Source organism: Panthera tigris, chromosome D3 (assembly GCF_018350195.1).
Source record: "Panthera tigris isolate Pti1 chromosome D3, P.tigris_Pti1_mat1.1, whole genome shotgun sequence".
Lineage (NCBI taxonomy): Eukaryota > Metazoa > Chordata > Mammalia > Carnivora > Felidae > Panthera > Panthera tigris.
Genome location: NC_056671.1, coordinates 13,533,634 through 13,554,991, shown reverse-complemented (window position 1 = coordinate 13,554,991; position 21,358 = coordinate 13,533,634). Strand labels below are relative to the sequence as shown.

Genomic DNA, 21,358 nt, shown 5'->3' with positions numbered 1-21,358 from the left:
GGACGTGGGAGGACGTACAGAACGGCTGACAGAACCGCACCCTCGACAGAGCCACACGCGTACAACCATCCCCAAAGCGAAGTCACGGTTCTCTTCTGGTCAATGCTCGCGGCAGCCCAAAGGAGCCTTGCTACGAGGCCTCAGGCCAGGACTGCAAATGCTCGCATTTGTGTGTCAAATCCGGGAAGCTGGTAGCGGCTGCCTACAGCCGGGTGTGGAGAAGGATCCTGAAGCTGAACGCCATCACAATGCCGCGATGGATTATTAATGCCCATCGCAGGTGTGGGACTGAGGAGTGGCAGCACGTAGGGAACTCATTCGCATCCCTGCCTCAGACAAAACTCTACCCGCCAGCTCCCACTCATCCTTCCAGACTCGGCTGAGAAGTCACGTCCCAGCAGAAAGCCGGCCTGACTCCGGGCCCGGACGAGGTGCCTCTCCCCAGTGTACCATGGCGGGCGCCCTGCTCTCGGCCTCCCCTCACGTCTCCCTGGTTGTTGTGTGGCCGCCTGGGCCGTGTCCCTTGCCAGCCGGGGAGGAAGGGAGGTGTCTGGAGTATTCCTACGTGCTTAGTAAATGTTGAATGAATCAATCTACCGACTTAAACTCAGAAGGTAGAAGTGGTTTAAAGCCTACAAAGCAATTTGGCAGAGGTCCCACGTTTCAGGAAACATTTTTTCCCTTAACATGTAGAAGCTTTAAGGACTATTCACATGCTCCATAGTTTAGTAATAACCAAAGAGTACAAATCAATGAAATCAAGAGTATTTACTGTTTTCTATGAAACATGACTGTATTGGATTATGCAATTAACAAAATGAACTCAATCCCACAGTGCAGTCTTTCCGTGGAAAAGCACTACTGTAGACATCAAGTGCAGCTTAAGACGCATCAATTGAAAAATAATGAACGTCTTAATGGACCTTACGAGATACATGCACTACACACTTAAAACTGTTTTCCATACATCTTGGTTAATCACAATCAATAGAGTCAGAGTCAATGATGGTTATGCAGAGTTATTGTAGCTGTGGCCCTTCCCATTATTCCTTGGAGAACCAGAGATGGATAAATGCAGTCATGAGTTCACCAGTATTTATTAAGGATATTCTGGAGCTCCTTCATTAAGGATATAATAAATGTAATGCTCTTCTCCAGTCTCTTATCAATACCTTACCTCAGACTTATTTACCAGAAGAGCATGTATACCTCACAGCAGAAAATAAATAAATTTAGAAGTATTTTTAAAAAGAGGTCCCTAACGGATAATGATCGAATTCCTTACGGGCGACAGTCCAATGTCATAATGAGCCGCAGCACAAAATCTATATAAACCAAGGTTGAAAGGAAAACGGTCAAGAGAAAAAGTTCCTTAAGAAGGAGAAAGATAAAAAGCATGTCCTTACTAAGTATAAGCGAGGGGACATTTATCTAACACATCTTTATCACCAGTCTCTACTTACAAAGCATGTTATCTCAAACGTCTCAAAGCAATCCGCAGGTATTACCCGTTTTTTATACACTCACTTGAAGCTAGCCGAGTATTAAATCCCGCCTTTGCCGTCTTTAGCTCCTGGGTGGAATATATTTTTAAAATGGGGCACACACACGATTTCAGAGGAAAGCCATTTGTGGTACGGTACATGGTCAACCAAAGGGCACTTTTTTAATTACGGGGAAAAAGTGGAGGAAGAGGGGCTAAAAGCAGGGTGTTTCAAGTTCCCTTAGATGTGGGGCTGCATCTGAATCCCTATTTTCCTGTGGTTCTTAATTAGAAATGATGAGACAACCGCAAGTGCAAACTGAACCGGACAGGCACACGTTCTATTTTACATGTAGAAACTGGAAGCTCGAAGCTCAGCTTCCCCCCCGCAGACGCCTGGAAGCCCTGGTGTCCAGGTCGTGCGGACATACAGAGCTAATAAAGGTAGAAGCCGGAGCCACGGCCACAAGTCACTTGGCTGCTACAGACAGGTGCCGGCACTCTGGTCACACGTCTGCTCGGGCACTCTTGCCTCAAAGGGAACAGGGGTGGATGGAAACGAGACCACAGGGGAAGGAAGAGTGCTGATATTTTGCCACGCCAAATGCTAGTCCGCCCCTCCAACCACTCTTGGCAGAGGCACCGATCGCGGATCACAGATCAGAGACACTGAGACGCCGTCACCGTTCCTTCCAGCGCAGACAGAGACCGTACGCTAACAAGGCAGATCACATCAGCAGAGGACAGGGCAGGAAAACATCAAGGAGTGTTGAGAAAAACCGCGACACAGAGAGGGGGCTTCAAATCGTTTCAACCAAACGGGGAGGAAAAGGTCCTCGAACGGGGATAGAGAAGCATGCTCTTCCGCAAACCGCATCGCTTCTGGCTTGCGAATCGTAAGTAACAGTGAGGAGGGAGTTTGTTTGAAGACACCACCGTTCACCCGGGCACCTGACAAAAGCGTCTGGGGAGCTAACAGCCTCACGGGGGGCGGCGCACAAGGCCCCCGGCGAGCCCCAAGCTGACGGTGTCCTGCACGTCGTACCTGGGGTTCTCTCCTTCACTAGGTGGCGGTAAAGCCAACCTCCTTCTGGCCCATCACACCTAGACCTACAGCTCAGGTTTACAACGGGGCCCCTCTCAACTCGTGAGGTCCTCTGTTTTCAACGCTCTTCCCTTCCAGAGTGCAACTGGGGACACGAAGAACAGTGGAAGCATCACAAAACAGGCCAGGGATGTTCCCCTAGGCTCATCTCTGATCTGCAGAACTTGAGAAACATTTTAAAATTCTCAGAGCTGTCATCACCAAAAGAAACACAAAGACCACACTTCCTAATCGCGGATAATCCACAAACCGTCCAGATCACATCTCTTCTTCTAAATATAAGGGAAAGCACACACGAAACCTCAGTTTCAGGAGTCGTACCCCATCACAGAGGAAACACAGCCGGAGGATGAACTCTGACAGACAGGTGGTTTACTGCGTGGAGATTGCTGGCTTCTGAACACAAATTTCTCCTCAGGTTAAAGAAATGGGTGGGGCGCCTGGGTTAAGCATCCGACTTCGGCTCAGGTCATGATCTCGCAGTTCGGGAGTTCGAGCCCCGCGTCGGGCTCTGTGCTGAGAGCCTGGAACCTGCCTCGGAGTCTGTGTCTCCCTCTCTCTCTGCGCCCCCTCCCCACCCCGCCCTGCTCACACTCTGTCTCTCTCTCAAAAATAAACATTTTTAAAAATTTTATTAAAAAAAAAAAGAAACGGAAGTTTTAGCTGGAAGAACAAGGTATAGGTTGTGTCTGACTAACTCAGTCACAGGTGAAGGAACTTCTACTTTTCCAATCAGCAAAGAAAACAACGGCTGCAGGTGCTTTCCGGGATGCTGCACACCACTGCTAAGCGGCCAAAGAAGACCACAGAAAGGCAAGAAGGGCGGCAACAGGAGCCCGAGCAGTAAGGTACGGAAGATGCGGTCAGAAAGCGCAGGGTCCCAGAAGCAGGGAGTTTTCATTCCGTACACTTTCCTCCAAGGTTCTCGGGTGCCGGGCCCGGTGTAAGGCTCTGAGGGTCCACACGCGCTCGATGCACCACCTCCAGCACGTTAAGAGGGATACAGCCAACAAGACCCAACACGGCCACAACACGGGAGGGGATGGGCCAAGAAAAGACTGCCGGCCCGTGAGCACCGGTGACAGCGTGTGGCTCGGTGGAAGGGCAGGGATGAAGCCATGCTGCAGGAGGTTAAGACGTGAACGTGTCTGCTCGTTACTTATGCACAGACACAAACGAGGGAGGTGTATTCAGGAGGGCAGGCTTGAGGGACGGTTTGGAGACTTCAAAGCAAAAAATTAGACTGGAAAGGAGCTGAGGGTCATCGGGGCATTTCAAAAGTAGTTTCTCGGGGCACCTGGGTGGCTCAGTCGGTTACGCGTCCCACTCTCGGTTTTGGCTCAGGTTATGATCTCGCAGTTTCATGGGTTCGAGCCCTCGAGCCGCTGGCGCAGAGCCTGCTTGGGATTCTCTCGCCCTCTCTCTCTGCCCCTCCCCGACTCACACAGTCTCAGTCTCTATTCAATAAAAAAAATACAAAAAATATTTTAAAAATAATAATTTCTTAATCTGGAAAATGTGAAAAATGTATTCCTCTAAATCCAGCAATTCCACAAATGGGACTCTAGCCTAGGAAAACGAGGCTTAGGGACGTGTCATTCTTTATTCCACACACTTCTATGGAATTTAAAGGCTCTTAATAAGCACGTGTTTTATAATTTTTAAAGAAGATTGGTAGTACGGGCCATCACAGTAGCAAATGAGGACTCGAGAAGGGACCCCTGGCGCCCGGCTCTCCACGTGGACACTGCAGACGAACGGCAGAGCGGCCGTGCACGCACACGCCAGTCCCGGCTCGCCACACCCCTCAGCCTCGGTCAGCCACACAAAACGAGCGTGCTTTGAAACAGTGTCCTCGACAGCTCCTTCCAGGTTTAAAACTACATGATTCCAAGTTTCTTGAAAAGACTAAGAAATCAAAGAACAGACCAGAGAAATTAGGGATTTCTCCAGTTTACCACGTAACATGTGGTATACAGGTGGGATGGGGGTCTGTATATTAAATTGTAGTACTTTCGGACAAAATGATGTACAAGCACTTTGTGGCAGTTAATCAAATATCACATGCCACCCCTAGTTTTAAAAAAGATGCTTACAGGGACACCTGGGTGGCTTAGTCATTTAAGTGTCCGACTCCTGGTTTTGGCTCAGGTCATGACCTCATGGTATGTAAGCTCGAGCACCACGACGGGTTTTGCCGGGTTTTGCGTTGACCGTGTGGAGCCTGCTTGGAATTCTCTCTCTCTCCCTCTCTCTCTGCCTCACCCTGCTCTCAAATAAACTAAAAAAAAAAAAAAAAAAAAAAAAAAAGCTTACAAATTAACTGCACAGAAAATACAAGGCTGTGAATTATTTCAAAGTAAAGCCACAGCAAAAAACAAAAATGTCAAGGCAAAGCTGTGCTAGAAGCTGCAGACAGTCACTTCCCCAGGAGTCAGGAGGTGGGCAGATATTGGGGTGGGGTTAATACGCCAGGGGGCTATAGATGCCCGTGGGAGGAGAGAAGACTTGAGTTGGGCCTTAAAGAATGGGGACTGGGTTCTTTTTAGGGTGATGAAAATGTTCTGGATGAGACAGTGGCAGAAGGTTACACAGCCTTGTGAATATACTAGAAATTACTGACTTCTGCAACCTAAAAGGGTACATTTTATGGTGTATGATTTATATCTCAATGTTAAAAAATAAAGAAGACATGGCCAGAGGCAACTGAGGCACCGTGGGAAAAGCCAAAGTTACCCTCAGGAGAGTAATCAGGAGAAAGGTAGGTTGGAAACCAATTTCAAAGGGCTCAGAACATCAGGAAAAGGTAACTTGAAATTACCATCTGTGAGATAGTAAGGGAAGCGAAGACTCATGGAAAAAAGAGCAAAAGACCAAAAGCCCTGAGAATAACATCTGCCTACTCTGCTGGAAGACAAGTCTGAGGGAGGAGGCGTCGTCCAGGTCCTGCTCATTTGAGGTCTGGGTCTCGGGCGGGTTTGAGCGAAAGAGTATTTGAAGGTCACTCTGGTTCTGAGTGAGGCAGAGCAAGGCAGACCCAAGATGGGGTCACCTGCAAGGCTAATCGTAATGCAAATTACTCTAGGCCTTAGCAACGTGACTCCAAAGCAGGAACTTTTACACAGAGGCTTGAAAAAGATGGGAAGAAGCAGGAGGTTTCGTAACAGCCCTTGCTGTCAATTATATGAAACAAACTTAACAGATTTCGGTTTAGCTGTAGGTGCACAAAACTTAAGCCCCGGAACAAATTCCGCCTATGATCAAAGGGAGAGAAAGGAAAAGAAGCAAAATCAGAGAAACACAGGCTAAGGACGGGGGAAAGAGATGGCGAAGTGGCGTCTCTGCAGGCGAGTCCTTGGAGATGCACAGGCTGCACAAAGCCGGGCGAATACGACATCGATCGGGAATGAGGTAACCACAAACACCGCTGTCTCAAATGAAAAGGGATCCAAGATCCGACCCAGAAAACAAGCATCGTAACCACCAGATAAAATTTTAATGATAAACACAAGATGCTCTACGCACAAGCAAGACCGAAGTACCCAATGCCAGGCCGTAAACGCAAGGTCCTCTTAGGAAGAGGAGTCGGGAGGAGCCTCTCTGACCCACAGGTCCCGCTTCATCCTATCGACCCACCAAACGCTGCCACTGCTTTGCGTCGCGCTGGCATCATCTGTAACGTGGAGAAGCCCTCAGGGGAACGGACAGGCAGGAAAGAAAGGGCTGGCCTCTGGACTCGTGGCCGGCCTGCCCTTGTGAGGTCCGTGTCCAGATCAATTCACACTTGGCTTCTGAGATTAAAGTCCCCTTTAGCCATAATTTCTTCTATGACTCTCAGTCCAAACTCAATATTCTGTCCTCAAAGGCCTCCTGACACACCAGGAGACCCCTTGAAGCTAGAAGGACAGAGGTCCTTTCCAAGTTACCATGGAGTCTTAGAATTTGTGGGCAGAAAGGACCATATGGAGCACGAGCTCTTAGGCCCACATTTTAGCAACGAGAGACAGAAGCCAAAAGCCGCATTTCCGTATTTGTGGTCCACTCATCTTTCTAAAAACAGTAGTTCTACGGCATTTACAGCAAGGGCATTAACCTCTAAATTGTGGCCAGCAAAACAAAAGCTAAGGAAAAGTGTTCCTCCTGAGCAGATCTTGTTTAAAGCAAACATACTTTTTTTAGGCCCCGCAGATCACGGAACATTTACCTGTTTGGAGTTTCAACTCAAATGGTGTCCTTCGAGGAATGCTTAAGGATCGAGTCTTCTTGGGGCACCTGGGTGGCTCAGTCAGTTAAGCGTCTGACTTTGGCTCAGGTCGTGATCTCACAGTTTGTGAGTTCAAGCACCACATCTGGCTTTCTGCTGACAGCTCAGAGCCTGGAGCCTGCTCTGGCCTCTGTGTCTCCCTTGGTCTCTGCCCCTCCCCTGCTTGCCCCCTGTCTTTCAGAAGTAAATAAATAAATAAACATTAAGAATGGGGGAAAAAAAAAAAAAAGGAAAGCGTCCTCTTTAAAGAAAAAGACTACCTACTACCAAGCTGTTCAGGCCAAGGTTTGTTTTTGGTTTCCTCCAAGTAGAAACCTCTCCTAGGGGACTCACCCCAAATCTAATCCAGACTCAGGGTTTTAAGTATTCTGGTCTCCACTTCAAATGTTAAGTATACAATTTGAGACTGTAATTCAAGACGGCTTTTTTTTTGTTTATTCATTTTTTCCTGAAAATTTGTTATTTTTTAAATATAATGTATTGTCAAATTGGCTTACATACAACACCCAGTGCTCATCCCAACAAGTGCCCTCCTCCATGCCCATCACCCACTTCCCCCTCTCCCCAAGCCCCCATCAACCCTCAGTTTGTTCTCTGTATTTAAGAGTCTCCGATGGTCTGCCTCCCTCCCTCTCTGTAACTATTTTTTCCCTTTCCCCTTCCCCTCCCCCATGGTCTTTTGTTAAGCTTCTCAAGATCCACGTACGAGTAAAAAACATGAGATCTGTCAAGATTGCTTCTCAATCCAAAGATGAAATAGGTCTCCTCACTGTACATTAAAGAAATACACAAACTGTTTCACATTTCTGTAGTCAAACAGGAAGAATTCACGAAAGGGGGTTTTGGGACAGAAGCCACTGGAATTTACAGAAGCTAAAATTCAATTTCTTCGTGATGGAGATAACTAAAAAGCCTCTTTCAGGACAAGTTAAGCAGCAGATACACACTGTGTGGCGGGGCAGGAAGATTATGCGTGGCCGCGGCCCTTCCTCCTAACGGCCTCAGAACAAGAGTAAGAGTGGGCTGTTTGTGCCAACACGTATCATTCCTGCTTGACTTTTTTATGTCTTCATAAAATACTGACGGTTTGCCTTAATGAAAACTAACCTAACACGCCACAAGAGTGGTTTAAAAGCCAGGAAAGACATATGGAGACAAATGGACTATAGCTCTAGGCTACACCGCGCGCTTCTCACCACCAACTTCAGACTCCGATCCCGGACGGCAGAATCACGGAGAGTGTCCGTCTCAAACCCGGGCTGAGGCGGGAAGGTACACGCTCTCAGGGGAAGATCGTGGCACTGGGACTCAGAGGGTGGCGCATGAGAAACGAAAGACCTTAAGATGAAGAGTTAATTACTATGTGAAAAATGGTTTTTGCTTACCCGGCAATGACAACGCCGTCATGGGAATGCACGTCACACAAAACCGCATCGGGAACGTGCTCCAGTTCGCTCACGGCGCCTTTGCGATTCTGCATAAGGAGAAGGGGGATGCAGTTGGTCGTACTCTCGGGACACCCCGACGGCAGCACTCCGCGCTCAGCTACGCTCCACGGCCGTGTCTTACCACGGGTATCGTGCTCAAAGTCACCGGGGCGTTCCACAGGACCACGAGGACAGCTAATCTGCTAAGGCATTTATGAGTTACCCCACATAAGAAGACCGTGAACCCGGGGGCACGGCCGTGGGAGACGCTGCTCCCGCGCTCAGGGGGGTTACAGGCTAGAAAGGCAAGGCGTGCGCTCCACTAGGCTGGCGGGGGCACGTATCTGAAGAAACACAAAGTCTGTTTCGAAAGCGTAGTTCCGAGGACAGAAGGTATTTAAGGGTGTTTTACGTGCCAACAGCCCTTACGAACACTCAGAGGATACGATGAGAGAGTACACACAGAGACAAAAGTCAGGATGGGGAAAGGAAGAAGACCGCAAGGTCAGAGGTTCGTGGAATTGTTATTTTTAAAGGGAACCCTAAAGCCCAGGATACGTGTGGTTCCTGAGACTAGGTGGCAGGTAGCAGATGGGTTTTCCACCGTATGGACTCTGGTGACTTTTGAGTCACTTGTACAAAGATCATGCCGGCCACAGGCCAGGCTGTACGGGAGGAGCATTCAACAGTCATCCTCGCCACTACCCTATGAGCGGGCTACCATCGGCCCCCACTTTAGAGAGGGGAGAACGGGGGCATCCGAAGGGAAAGCAACTTGCTCTAACACCACCTTTCATGTTTCGATGGAGCTTTCTTTCTAGAATCACGGTAAGAATCCCACCATCACAGTCAGGGCAGGATTCCCCATTTCACATTTCACTTTCGTAGTCTCACTGTTAACAGGGCCAGGAAAGGGGCTGAGCCATCTGACTCCAGTCCACTAACTCATTTATCAAGCGCTAACCAGACAAATGACTTTATACTTGCTAAAGACAACCAGACGTTCCAGTCAACTGTATGTGACTTGCAGCGGTCATGGAGGGCCAGATGCCTGGAGGCAGGGCTCCGGACACCTTCACTGCTGCCACCTCCAGCGGATGAGGGGGTACCTGCCTCCCTCTGGGGCTTTCTCCACCACCAAAGAGGAAGCAGAAAACTTAGCGGCTGCGCTCTCTCAGGGTCTGACGGCTCGGAATTCGAGCCGATGTACACAGACCACTGCAGCACCCATGTGCACACGTCAAAATATCCCTCCTTCCCGGAGGGAAAGGCCCCAGTTCAAGCTAACTCACCAGCTCTCCTTCAATTCCAGCCCTTCCTGCCAGGCTCGGGCCCAGCTCGTCTAAGCAGCTCTGTCAAACCCTCACAGCTGCCTCTCACCGACCTCCGTCACGCAGGCCCGGCCAAGCACATGGGCAAGAGGGCTGGGTGGGGAGGGGTCTCCACACGAGGCTATCATCTGGTGAGCACACAGCTGCGGGGCCAGGGTGCTTTTTGCTCAGAGGTGTCTTAACAGCCTATGAAAGGATACCTACGCTCGTTCCCCTTGGAAAGGCAGTTCTCAGCCGGGGGCCGTTGTGCCCCTGCCCCAAGGGACATCTGACACGCCTGAAGCCATCTGTGGCTGTCACGACGTGGGGTGGGTGGAGGATGCTATTGGCACCCACTGGGTAGAGGTTAAGGAAGCTGCTCAACATGCTACCGCACACACAGGACAGCCCCCACCGAAGGAATTGTCCGGCCCCTAATGCGAGGTTGAGAAACACTGCTCCTATTCGCTTGGCTAGAAACTGTGAGTTTACCCAGACCAAGAGCATCGGTCACTAATGAGGTTATGAGGTGACCGAGGACGGACCCGCACACAGGCAACGGGCCACCGTCAGTAATGAGCAAAAGCCTGTGATCTCAGAGTCCGTTAGGATGGACCTTTAAGGAGTGGAGGCAGGAGGTGTGGTTCCACCGCTGCCCTACGAGGGGGTCTCCAGCTACCAGTAGGAAGGAGGGCCGCCACCGCACTGTGGTCTTGTCAGGCCTCGAACAGCTTTACGTAACGCCGTTCTTGACAGCGATTTCCTACAGAAACACAGCACCGTGCAAATTCTTAGCTGTGATCTAATATTTCTGTAGAGATTTTGAAGTGATAAACGCTATGGAAGCAAGCCAGTGGGTTATGTGAGGGGAGAGAAGACAGGACTCAGAGACGTTTAACAACCTCCCTCGCAGTCACTGGAAATCGCATTTGCGGCACTGCTTTCGTATTCAGGTGGTGCTTTTGCTTTGTTGATGCGTCAGGGGTCAGGGTCGGTGAAAGTGAAAGGGGACTGCACTGAGCACGAGCCATCCGAGGGGAGGGGGCGGCACCCCAACCTCACCCCTCCTCTCCTAGAGAACAGGATGCTCCCCAACAGCGCGGTTGCAAAGGGGGGCAGATACCCTAATGGCGAGCAAAACGGGCAACGAACCACCGGCAGCCGACAGGATGCTCACCGCACTCCTCTTTGCTTTTGGCAGTTAGTTGGCCTCAGGCCGTAATCGGAGGGCCTGCGGGGGTTAATCCGGGGCCTGGATTCCCTCGTCCTTGCCGGCTATTCTTCAGTACAGGTAATGAGATTGGCCACCGCCTACCTTCCAGTTGGTTCTTAACATGTGTTCCTTGGCTCGGCACTCTTGGAAGATGAGCTTCCAGCACGAGTAATCAGAGATGCTGCTCTCGGGAAGGTGCCCTTCCTGCCGGCACAGCCGGTACCAAAGCACTTCGTCTTCGGCAATCACCTTCCACGTCTTGCTCACCTAAAACGGCACAAGTGACACAAATGTCGAATTCTGCAATTAGAGAAGCCCCTCGCCATCCAAAAATCAATCAACACCTTTATTATTACCCCGAGTTTATGGCAGTATAAAACGTCTCATTAACAAAACATTCTGAGGTGGAAAAGAAATACAAGCAAACGTTTCCAGTTTTATTTTTCGAATTTCCAAACTGTTGCTCTATCGTTTCATACCACATGTTAGATGCCTTGGTTAAATTATTATATAACATGTAAGGAAATTATTATATAACATGTAAGGAAAAAAATACACAAATACATAAACGGCAAAAAATATAAACTGCGACTGTACAGTTTTTCAGACCAGAATGTCTTCACTTTCTTTTTACCAATAGGCACGTGTACTTCTTTCCTTTTCTTTCTTTCTTTTTCTTTTTCTTTTTTTTTTTTTTTTTTATATTTCTTCTTATACAAGTGGAGACTGACTGTCTCTGAAATAAAAGGCTGTAAGAAAATCAATATCCATAACTCAACACTTCTGGTCATATGAGAAATTCAAATTTGTATTATGTAGAAAAACTTAGACTTTAAGTGGATAGACTAAAAAAAATTTTTACACAAAACTCAAGCTGTTCACCAGGACCATAACGTCTGATAGAGAGAAATTAATGTTCTGTCTGGACTGAATTTCAAACCCCAACAGTATCCAGAGGAAATGGCCATTTTTGCTATTAGTATTCTGTTCTCCAAACCTAACTCAGGGGACAAAGCATTTACTTCTTCACAGGATACCGTACAAAGTTGTACAAAAGTTGGACTCTGTTGGCAAGATGAGAGAATGATCCAGCAGATCAACATGATCTTGAGTCTGTGGGGTCAAGTGCTTAACACTTGCCACCCATCTAAAGGTTGAGACTCATTTCTAATAAAGTGAAGGTCACGGCCACTGGTTTACAGTAACCTGTGCTCCTGAACACTCCCTTGGGGCCACTTCACGACGTAGAATACACAGACAGAAGAGAGAACGCGAGACAAAGTAGGCAAGAGTGCACACAGCACGTGTCTCATTAGGATTCCTCGTTTGAAGAAGTACCAATAGGTAGTTCACTTTTAGGATGGCAGAATAAAGACTCCAAAAATCTGCTCCTACATTCAAGCAACTAGAATACTGCCAAAAGTTGTCAAAATCAACTTTTTCAGAACTCTGGAAATTAACTAAAGACTTTCAACATTCCGAGGAGCATTTATTCAAGAAAAATGTTTTCATCTTGGTAAGGGCAACTACCTCCATGTTGTTTTAACTTGCACTAATCCCATCCTCCTCTTCCGGCACCACAGGTAGCTCCACGGTAACCTTGAAAAACAACAGCCTCGCAACTATGGTGGCTGTGAAAACCAGCAGCCTGGAAGACACCGAAGGGGCCAGATGGCTTCACAGGCGCCCAAAATGCCATCCCCAGGGAATGGTCACCGTTTGACCTGTGAGACAGCCTGCTGGAAAGCTCTCTTCTGGAGGCTTGTCTTTATCTGACCTGACTCAAAGCTTCCTCTGCCTTACCTCCAGGGCATTTGTCCCAAACAGTAAGGGAGAACTGTTTAAGGTTGTGGCTGCCTGAGGTACCATTACCATCCTGGGGCTACAAAGAGTTGACCTAAACCTTAAAAGGGAAACCTGGGGAATGGGATGTCCATAAGGGGCTTTGAAAGGCTCCCACAGATTTCTGGGAGTCAGCGTCATGCACCTGTATAGGACTGTGTGTGCGCCCAGAAAAGGGATCAGAAGGCCCTGACCTGTCACTCTGGCTGAACTTGAAGCTTTGCACAGCATGATGTGAAGGCTAAAACAGAGTTGTGAACTGCTGGCACAATGAAAGCCAACATACAGAAAGCAACTCCGCAAAAGATGGAGATTTATTGCTTCAACATATTTAAGGAAACCTCTGTCCAATCACTAACCACTCAGCTAAATGAGCAGAGATTTCAGTGGTCACACATGACAGAAAATACAAACCAGAGTATTAGTCCAGAAAAGTCACTAAAAAATAGCAGCAATGACAAACAGCAACAACTAACTCTCCAGAAGAGAGTGAATCACATTTTAAAGGAGTTGGCACATTTTAAAAGTCCAGTTTTTAAACACAAGATGTAGACACATGCAAAGAAACAGTAAAGAATGAACCATATATGGAAAGAAAAAGCAGCCTGAGCAAGTCCAGACTTTGGACTTATTAAACTAAGACTTTAAGTCAGCTATTATAAACATGTTCAAAACACTAAAGGAAAGCATGTCTAGAAAAATAAAAGTTATAAGCACAATGTTTCACCAAGTAGAAAATAGTGATAAAGAAACTTAAAAAAAACACAAGTTTTAAAGTCAAAAAGCACAGTAACTGAAATAAAAAATTCAATAGAGGGGCTCAACAGATTTGAGCTAACAGAATAATCAGCAAACTCAAGGTCAATTAAGATTATCCAGTCTAGGGGCATCTGGGTGGCTTAGTTGGTGGGGTGTCCAGCTTCGGCTCAGATCATGATCTCGTGGTTCAGGAGTTCAAGCCCCGCATTGGACTCTCTGTTGTCAGCACAGAGCCTGCTTTGGTTCCTCTGTCCCCCCTCTCTCTCTGCCCCTCGTCAGCTCGTTCTGTCTCTCTCCCTCCCCCTCTCCCCCCCACCCCTTTCGGAATAAATAAACTTAAAAAAAAAAAAAAAGATTATCCAGTCTAAGGAAAAAAAAAAGGACAAAAGAACCCCCCTTCCCAAAATTAACAAAATTAACAGAACCTCAGAGACCTACTGGATACCATCCAAGTGGATCAACAAAGGCATTATGGGAGTCCTATAAGGGAAGGAGAAAGGGGTAGAAGGAACATCTGAAGAAATAATGGCCAGAAACTTTCCAAACAGGATGAAAAACATTGATCCACACACTAAAGCAGCTCACTGAACTCCATGAAGGATAAACTCAAAGAGATTCACACCTAGACACATCATAGTCAAACTGTTGAAAACTGGAAAGCAACAAAAGAAAAAGACACATTGTGTGTTCTTCTCATTAAAAATTAGGGAGGTCAGAAAGCAGTCGGCTGGCATATTCAAAGTGCTAAAGGAAGAGATTGCCAACCAGTAACTGCATCTAGCGAAACTATCCCCCCAAAATAAGAGAGAAATTATTCCAAGATAAATAAAAATAAGATAATTCATCACTAGTAGACTTGTCCTACAAGAAATACCAAGGGAGTCCTTTAGGCTAAAATACAAGGACACCAGACAGGAACTCAACCCACATAAATAAAGAAAGCAAACCAGTAAAGGTCATTACAAGAGTAAATATAAAAGACAGTATAAATACAGTTTTGCTTGCAACGCTTTTCTTTTACCTAATTAAAAAGATAACTGCCTAAAGTATAAAGTTGTGTTGAAAGGCTTTTAACAATAAAGACATAATTTGTATGAAATAATAGTTCAAAGAAGGGAGAAGGAATGAAGTTATATCGTAGCAGTTTTGCTATACTATTGAAAGTAAGTTGGCATTAATACAAACTAGATTGTTTCAAGACGTCAGTTGTAATCCCCGGGCAATCATTAAGAAAAAAAACTTTAAAAAGAGTAGCAAAAGATAAAAGGAATTAAAATAGTATGCTAGAAAAAGGTCTACTTAAACACAAAAGGAGGCAGTAATGAAGAGAAAGAGGAACGAAAATGACATAAGACATACAGAAAACAAATAGCAAAATGGCAGATATAAATGCTTCCTTATCAATAATTATATTAAATGGAAATGGACTAAGCACTCCAAGCAAAAGACAGAGATTGGTGGTATAAATAAACATGACCTAAGGATATGCTGACTACAAGATAACTACATACTTTTTTTTTTTTTTTTAAGTAGGCTTCACTCCCAGTGTGGGGCTTGAACTCACAACCCTGAGATCAAGACCTGAGCTGAGATCAAGAGTCGGACACTTAACTGACTGAGCTGCCCAGATGTCCCCATACATTTTTTTTAAGTAAACTCTGCACCCAACGTGGGGCTCAAACTCACAACCCCGAGATCAAGAGTCACATGCTCTACCAACGGAGACAACCAGGTGCCCTGAGACACACATACTTTAGATCCACACACACAAACAGTAAAAGGATAGAAAAAGGTATAACTTGTAAGCAGTACCTGAAAGAGAGCTAGAGTGCATATACCAATACCACTTAAAGTAATTTTTAAGACAAAAATGATTACTAGAGACAAAAGATATTTTTATAATGAGGGTCAATCCATCACAAAAGCCTAACAATTGTAAACACATATTCCTAACAACAAAGCCCCCAAACACAAGCAAAAAAATGAAAAAACTGAAGAAATGGATAATCGGACTCCAATACCCACTTTCGATAAAAGACAGAATAAGTAGAGTATCTATCAACAAGAAAATAGAAGAACCCAACACTATAAACCAACTAGACATAAGAGACATCCATGGAACACTCTACTCAACAGCAATTTGAGCATTATTCTCAAGTGCAATGGAACACTCTACAGGATAGACCATATACCAGGCTATAAAACAAATCTCAATAAATTCAAAAGAACCAAAATTATACAAAGTATGTTCTCTGACCACAGTGGAGTGAAAATCAGAAATTGATAAGAGGAGGAAATATGGGAAATTCACAAATGTGTGGAAATTAAACAACACACTAACAAACGTTAACATGCTAAACAACAAATGTGTCAAAGAAGAAACTGCAGAAGAAACTAGAAAATACTCTGCAGTGAGTGAGAATAACAGAACGTTCAAAACTTATGAGGCACAGTGAAGGCAGTGCTTAGAGAAAAATGTATAGCTATAAATTCCCATATTTTAAAAAATCGAAAATCTATAACCTAGCCTTCCAGAGGCTAGGTTAGAGAAAAAGAAAACTAAACCCAAGAAGAAAATAAAAATTACAACAGAAACGGGGCGCCTGGGTGGCTCAGTTCGTTGAGCATCCGACTTCAGCTCCGAGCATGATCTCATGGTTCAGGAGTTTGAGCCCCACATCCGGCTGGCTGCTGTCAGCACAAAACCTGCTTTGGATCCTCTGCTCTGTCCCCTTCTCTCTCTACCCCTCCCGGCTTGTGCTCGCTCTCTCAAAAATAAACATTAAAAAAAATTTACACACACACAAATTACAACAGAAATAAGTGAAACAAAAAGAAAATGAAGTAAAAACTGATTACTTGCAAAGATCACCAAAATTTACAAACCTTTAGCTAGACTGACCAAATGAGGGCGTGGGTGTGGAGAAGGCTCAAATTCCTAAACCCAAGGAGAGGGGCCATCACTATCGACAACCACAAAAACGAAAAGCATTATAAAGGGACGCTATGAACAATTTATATGCCAAAACTAGGTGATTATAGGCAAATGCTTAGAAAAAGACACAAAGTACTGAAGTTAACTCGAGAGGATGGAAAATCTGTATAGACTTACAAGAGGTTACATTAGTGATTAAAACAACAACAACAACAACAACTTAGCACAAAGCAAAGTCCAAGCCTAGATGACATCACTGGTAAATTCTAAATGTTTGAAAAGAATTTTTAAAATGGTTAAAACTAAGTTAAAAGAACTTTTAAAAGAATTAACTCTTACCAAATGTTTTAAAAGATTAATGAATTAACCAATCACTCACAAATTCTTCCAAAAACAAAAGAGGAGGGAACACTTCCCAACACCTTCTACGAGGCTAGGATTTCTCTGATATCCAAACCAGACAAAGACCTCACAAGAAAACTACAAACCAATAATTCCTGATGTGATGAACATACGTAAAAATCTTCAACAAAACCCTAGCAAACTGAATCCAGCTATGTACAACAAGGGTAGTACGTCACAACCCTGTGCGATTTGTCTCAGGAATGTAGAGTCAGTTTTAACACACAAATATCAAGGTGATATCCTGGTACTAGGGTCAAGGACAAAAACCACATGCAGTTCTCAGATTAACAAACACTTTAAAATTAAAGGGAGTTCATTATATTCAAAATAAATCTGTACTATACAAAAGAGTTCCTTCACATAATGATGTCCCTAAAGAGCCCTAAAGTGATAGGGATATAAATATAAATTTGATCAACTTTTTAGGAAGGCGTTCAAGGTCACCTGTATTACCCAAGGAACAGCGAGATATAATAGAAAACCAGTTACACTTGGGGTGAAAAAAACCCCAAACCTCAGATTCTTGTGTCCAGTCTTTCACTAACTAGCTGCAGGACTGTGACAAGGTCACTAGGCTTTTCCGCACCGCTTTCCTCCTCAGTGGTGGGGGGAATCCGACACCCTAAAATGTCTCTTGCAACACTAAACTATGACCTTGGGGCCTTGGTTTTCTCATCCTCCAAATGTGAGCCACCATATCCCACCACCCACAGAGCTGTTGTGCATCTCAAAGGGTTCAAGTGTTGTGTAAGCGTAATTCTTTACACACAGGTCACACACTACGCAGGTCACCACCGATAACACTACAGGATACAGCTCCTTATTGTAAACTTACGCTGCTCCAATTACTTTAAAGAAGTCATTAGCTTTTTATTTTTACAAATAACTTTTATTAAATCTATAGTGGGGTGCTACTTGCTCCACGGCAGCAGAAAGAGGCTAGAACTTAGAAGTAAAAGTTAGTCTGAGGGGCGCCTGGGTGGCTCAGTCAGTTAATTAAGCGTCTGACTTTGGCTCAGGTCATAATCTCACAGTTCGTGAGTTCGAGCCCCACGTCAAGTTCTGTGCCAACAGCTCAGAGCCTGGGGCCTGCTTCAGATTCTGTGTGTGTGTGTGTGTGTGTGTGTGTGTGCGCGCCCCTCCCCCACTCACGCTGTCTCTGTCTCTCAAAAGACAGACATTAAAAAAATAATTTAAAAAAATAATTTAAAAAAATAAGTAAAAATTAGTCAGAATCCAAGAACTCGGGTTGTTTCAGTGTCAAAATTTCTGATTTTCCATCTCGAGCAGACTATATTAAAAACATTCCTTAGGATACCTTATTCAACGGAAAGGACACTAAAAGTGTCCAAGGGACACTGACCCACAGAACATTCTTGTGATGGCACACTGAAATTCTGGCTTCCTTGATTACATTTTTGCTGTGCACGCGGGCATGTAAGCTCTAGGTGTGACAAACAATCATGTCACCTAGGTCACCTTCCCTTTAGGCACGGGCACTCTGCGTGGAAGGCACAGCGTCAGAAATTAGACCAGGTGGCACAAAGTAGTACGAGGCTCCAATCGCTTTTCTGAACCAAAGTGCCACACCATGATGCAGCAGGGGTCACACTGGCTCCAGCGTTCGATTGTTTAGAAACTGAAGAAGAGAGGTCCCGGAGACCAACCGGGGCAACTCCCCACCCCAGGAAGGGCTCCTCCTGGCAGCCCTGCTTGGGGAGAGGCTTCTGCAGAGAGCTGACCCTCACATCGGGCTGATCGACCGCAAAGCAGTCTGGCTATTAGGAAGTACTTCCTCCCTTTCCTTAGTAAAGGGATTCCACCCATGGCCCTAATTTTGCCTTTCTGAAGAAATCTCTCTTCCTTCTTCCACCTGATAGTTCTTCAAAAGGCTGAAGATACCATCATGATTCCCCTTAGTCATCTCGTAGGTCTAACTATCGTCCATTTCTTCAACTAACTGCCCTAGGACTAGACTGGTTCGTGTACCCATGATCTCTGAACGTACCCTAGTATTTAGGCATATACAGTAACGCCCTTCACATGTGGTACTCAGGATGGAACACTATCCCAAATGTGGGCTGTCAAGTGCCACAAACAGGAGGATTTTATCAGACGCTAATTTGCTGCTTCACTTGTAAATACACCATCGTGGCTACTAAACTCACAGTGCACCAAACCTTCTGGAGTCTGTTTAGTTAATTAAACATTTAAGGCAAACAACAACAAAAATGCTACAAACACCTGTGGACTCACCATCCCACTTAAGATACTGATAAGTTTAAGGTCCCACGGGGCACCTGGGCGGCTCAGTCAGTTGAGCGTCCGACTGCGGCTCAGGTCATGATCTCACAGCTCGCGAGTTCGAGCCCCGGGTTGGGCTCTGTGCTGATAGCTCAGAGCCTGGAGCCTGCTTCGGCTTCTGTGTCTCCCTCTCTCTCTGCCCCTAGCCCACTCGCATTCTGTCTCTGTCTCTCTCAAAAATAAATAAACATTAAAAATATTTTTTAAATAAATAAAATAAAAATAAATAAATAAAAACAATAAAGTCCTGTACATTTCTGATGCACATACTCTCCCCTGCCTCAAGGGTAATCTGAATTTGGTGTTCATCATTCTTCAGAGATTTTTTGTTTTTTTTAAACACAAACGGCAATTAAAGTCCCTACCTCTTACTTTCACTGTATGTTTTTTTTAATATAATTTTAAAGCCCATTTTAAACCCCAGCTCACTGTACCCACCCCCTTCCCAGCATTTTAGCGCATCCCTGAATCCCAATTCTGTCACCTGTTGCGTTAGCTACTTCTCCCATACACAACTCTTCTGCAAAATATGGTCTGCGGGCCTTTGCGTCTTATTTACAAAAAAAAAAGTTAACCAGGATGGGGCTGAGGACAGAGTCCGTGGCAAACCACTATAGCCCTCCCCCCCACCAAGGCTGACATGGGTCCATTAAGAAGCCCACCCCAGGCCTGGCCACAGCATCAGCTACAAATCCACTTACCCACACTGCCAGCCCACACTTCCCCACCTTAGCCAGGAGGGCATCAGGGAAACCAACCCTCACCTGATCACAAGTGGTCAGGCCATAAAGAATGGGAGAGCGACTCTGTAACACCGAAGCTCCAGTTCTGACGAGACAGAACAGCACGGTTTTATTTTGGGCGTGTTTGGTCCACAGCTGAGCCTGCCCCTGCCACGAGCGGTGTCTGTCCATCTGTCTGTGCCAGAGCTGAGTCTGAGCACCGGGCAATCACGAAGAGCAGAGAGGGACGGACCAACGTGAGCTGTGAGGGAGCCAAGCCACAACTCAAATGGTTCCAGAGCAGAATCACCTCCCTACCAGACCTCTGGGATTCGGCGTTAAATAAAGTAGAAGATCAGGGCTAACAGCCAGCAGCCCTAATGGGTCCTCAAAGGCAGCAAGTGCTAACTAAATACAGGGCAGCTGCCCTCTGATCTGGGGATACGTGAGCCTTTTCGGTCAAAATTATAAAATGTAAAATGTTGTAAAAACTATGAAATGTAACTGGACAAAAGACTCGGAGTAGCCGAGACAGAATATAAACGGTAGGCATTATTGCACAGACTGGCACTTTCCAAAGCAGGTTCAGTAAAACAACAGCTCCTCAGGGGGGGTTAATAATGTTACTTTTAAAAAGGATTCCATGGTCGGGGTGCCTGGGTGGCTCAATCGGTTGAGCGTCCGACTTCAACCCAGGTCATGATTCTCGCTCTGTGGGTTCGAGCCCCACGCCGGGCTCTGTGCTGACAGCTCGGAGCCTGGAGCTACTTCGGGTTCTGTCTCCCTCTCTCTCTGCCCCTTCCCCACTCATTCTCTCTCTCTCTCTCTCAAAAATAAACATTAAAAAAATTTTTTTAAAGGATTCCATGGTCAGAGGAGTTTGGGGAACACTGGTTTAAACAAAACTAAGCAGGGCTATTCGCTGAAGAACTTCTGAGAGCTTTTAACCAACCGACACGTGCTGGAGCTCTCTCAGAAGGATGGGATACGCTGCGTTCCTCAAACTTACTTGGCTCCTGAACGCTTCCTGCAAGAACAGCCTGAGAGCTTTAGTGCTCTGCAGAAGACACTGGAGAGAACACCAATATGGGTTACTGGTGACCTGATTAAGGTCTGTGCTGGCCACAAGGAGCAGCAATTCTCCACCTGCCAGCTCAAGCTGCCAAACAGACCCCCTTTGCAGAACACTTCTCCCCTGTGGTGGGGAAGCTACAGGGAAAGGTTTTGGCCTCTGCCTTTACAGTCAGGTTGGATCCCAAGCCTGGACCAAGTGTGGGACAATATTTTTAACTCTCTAGTGCAAAAATTAGCTACAGGACATTTGTTCTTTGTTGTTATTTTATTTTTTTAATTTTTTTTAACGTTTATTTATTTTTGAGACAGAGAGAGACAGAGCATGAACGGGGGAGGGGCAGAGAGAGAGGGAGACACAGAATCGGAAGCAGGCTCCAGGCTCTGAGCCACCAGCCCAGAGCCCGACGCGCGGCTCGAACCCACGGACCGCGAGATCATGACCTGAGCCGAAGTCGGACGCTTCACCGACTGAGCCACCCAGGCGCCCCTGTTGTTATTTTAACTAGATGGAGCCA

At 46.0% G+C, this 21,358-nt stretch overlaps 1 protein-coding gene across 1 annotated transcript in view; it reads right to left on the bottom strand.

Annotated features, from left to right (window-relative positions):
- Positions 1-21,358, bottom strand: part of FBXW8 (F-box and WD repeat domain containing 8) — a 117,811-nt gene that overhangs the window by 73,985 nt on the left and 22,468 nt on the right. The window contains exons 3-4 of the mRNA XM_042961445.1: positions 10,905-11,069; positions 8,238-8,326 (exon numbers count right to left, since the gene is read on the bottom strand). Coding sequence (XP_042817379.1) covers positions 8,238-8,326; positions 10,905-11,069 — 254 coding nt within the window. The remainder of the gene's footprint in view (positions 1-8,237; positions 8,327-10,904; positions 11,070-21,358) is intronic.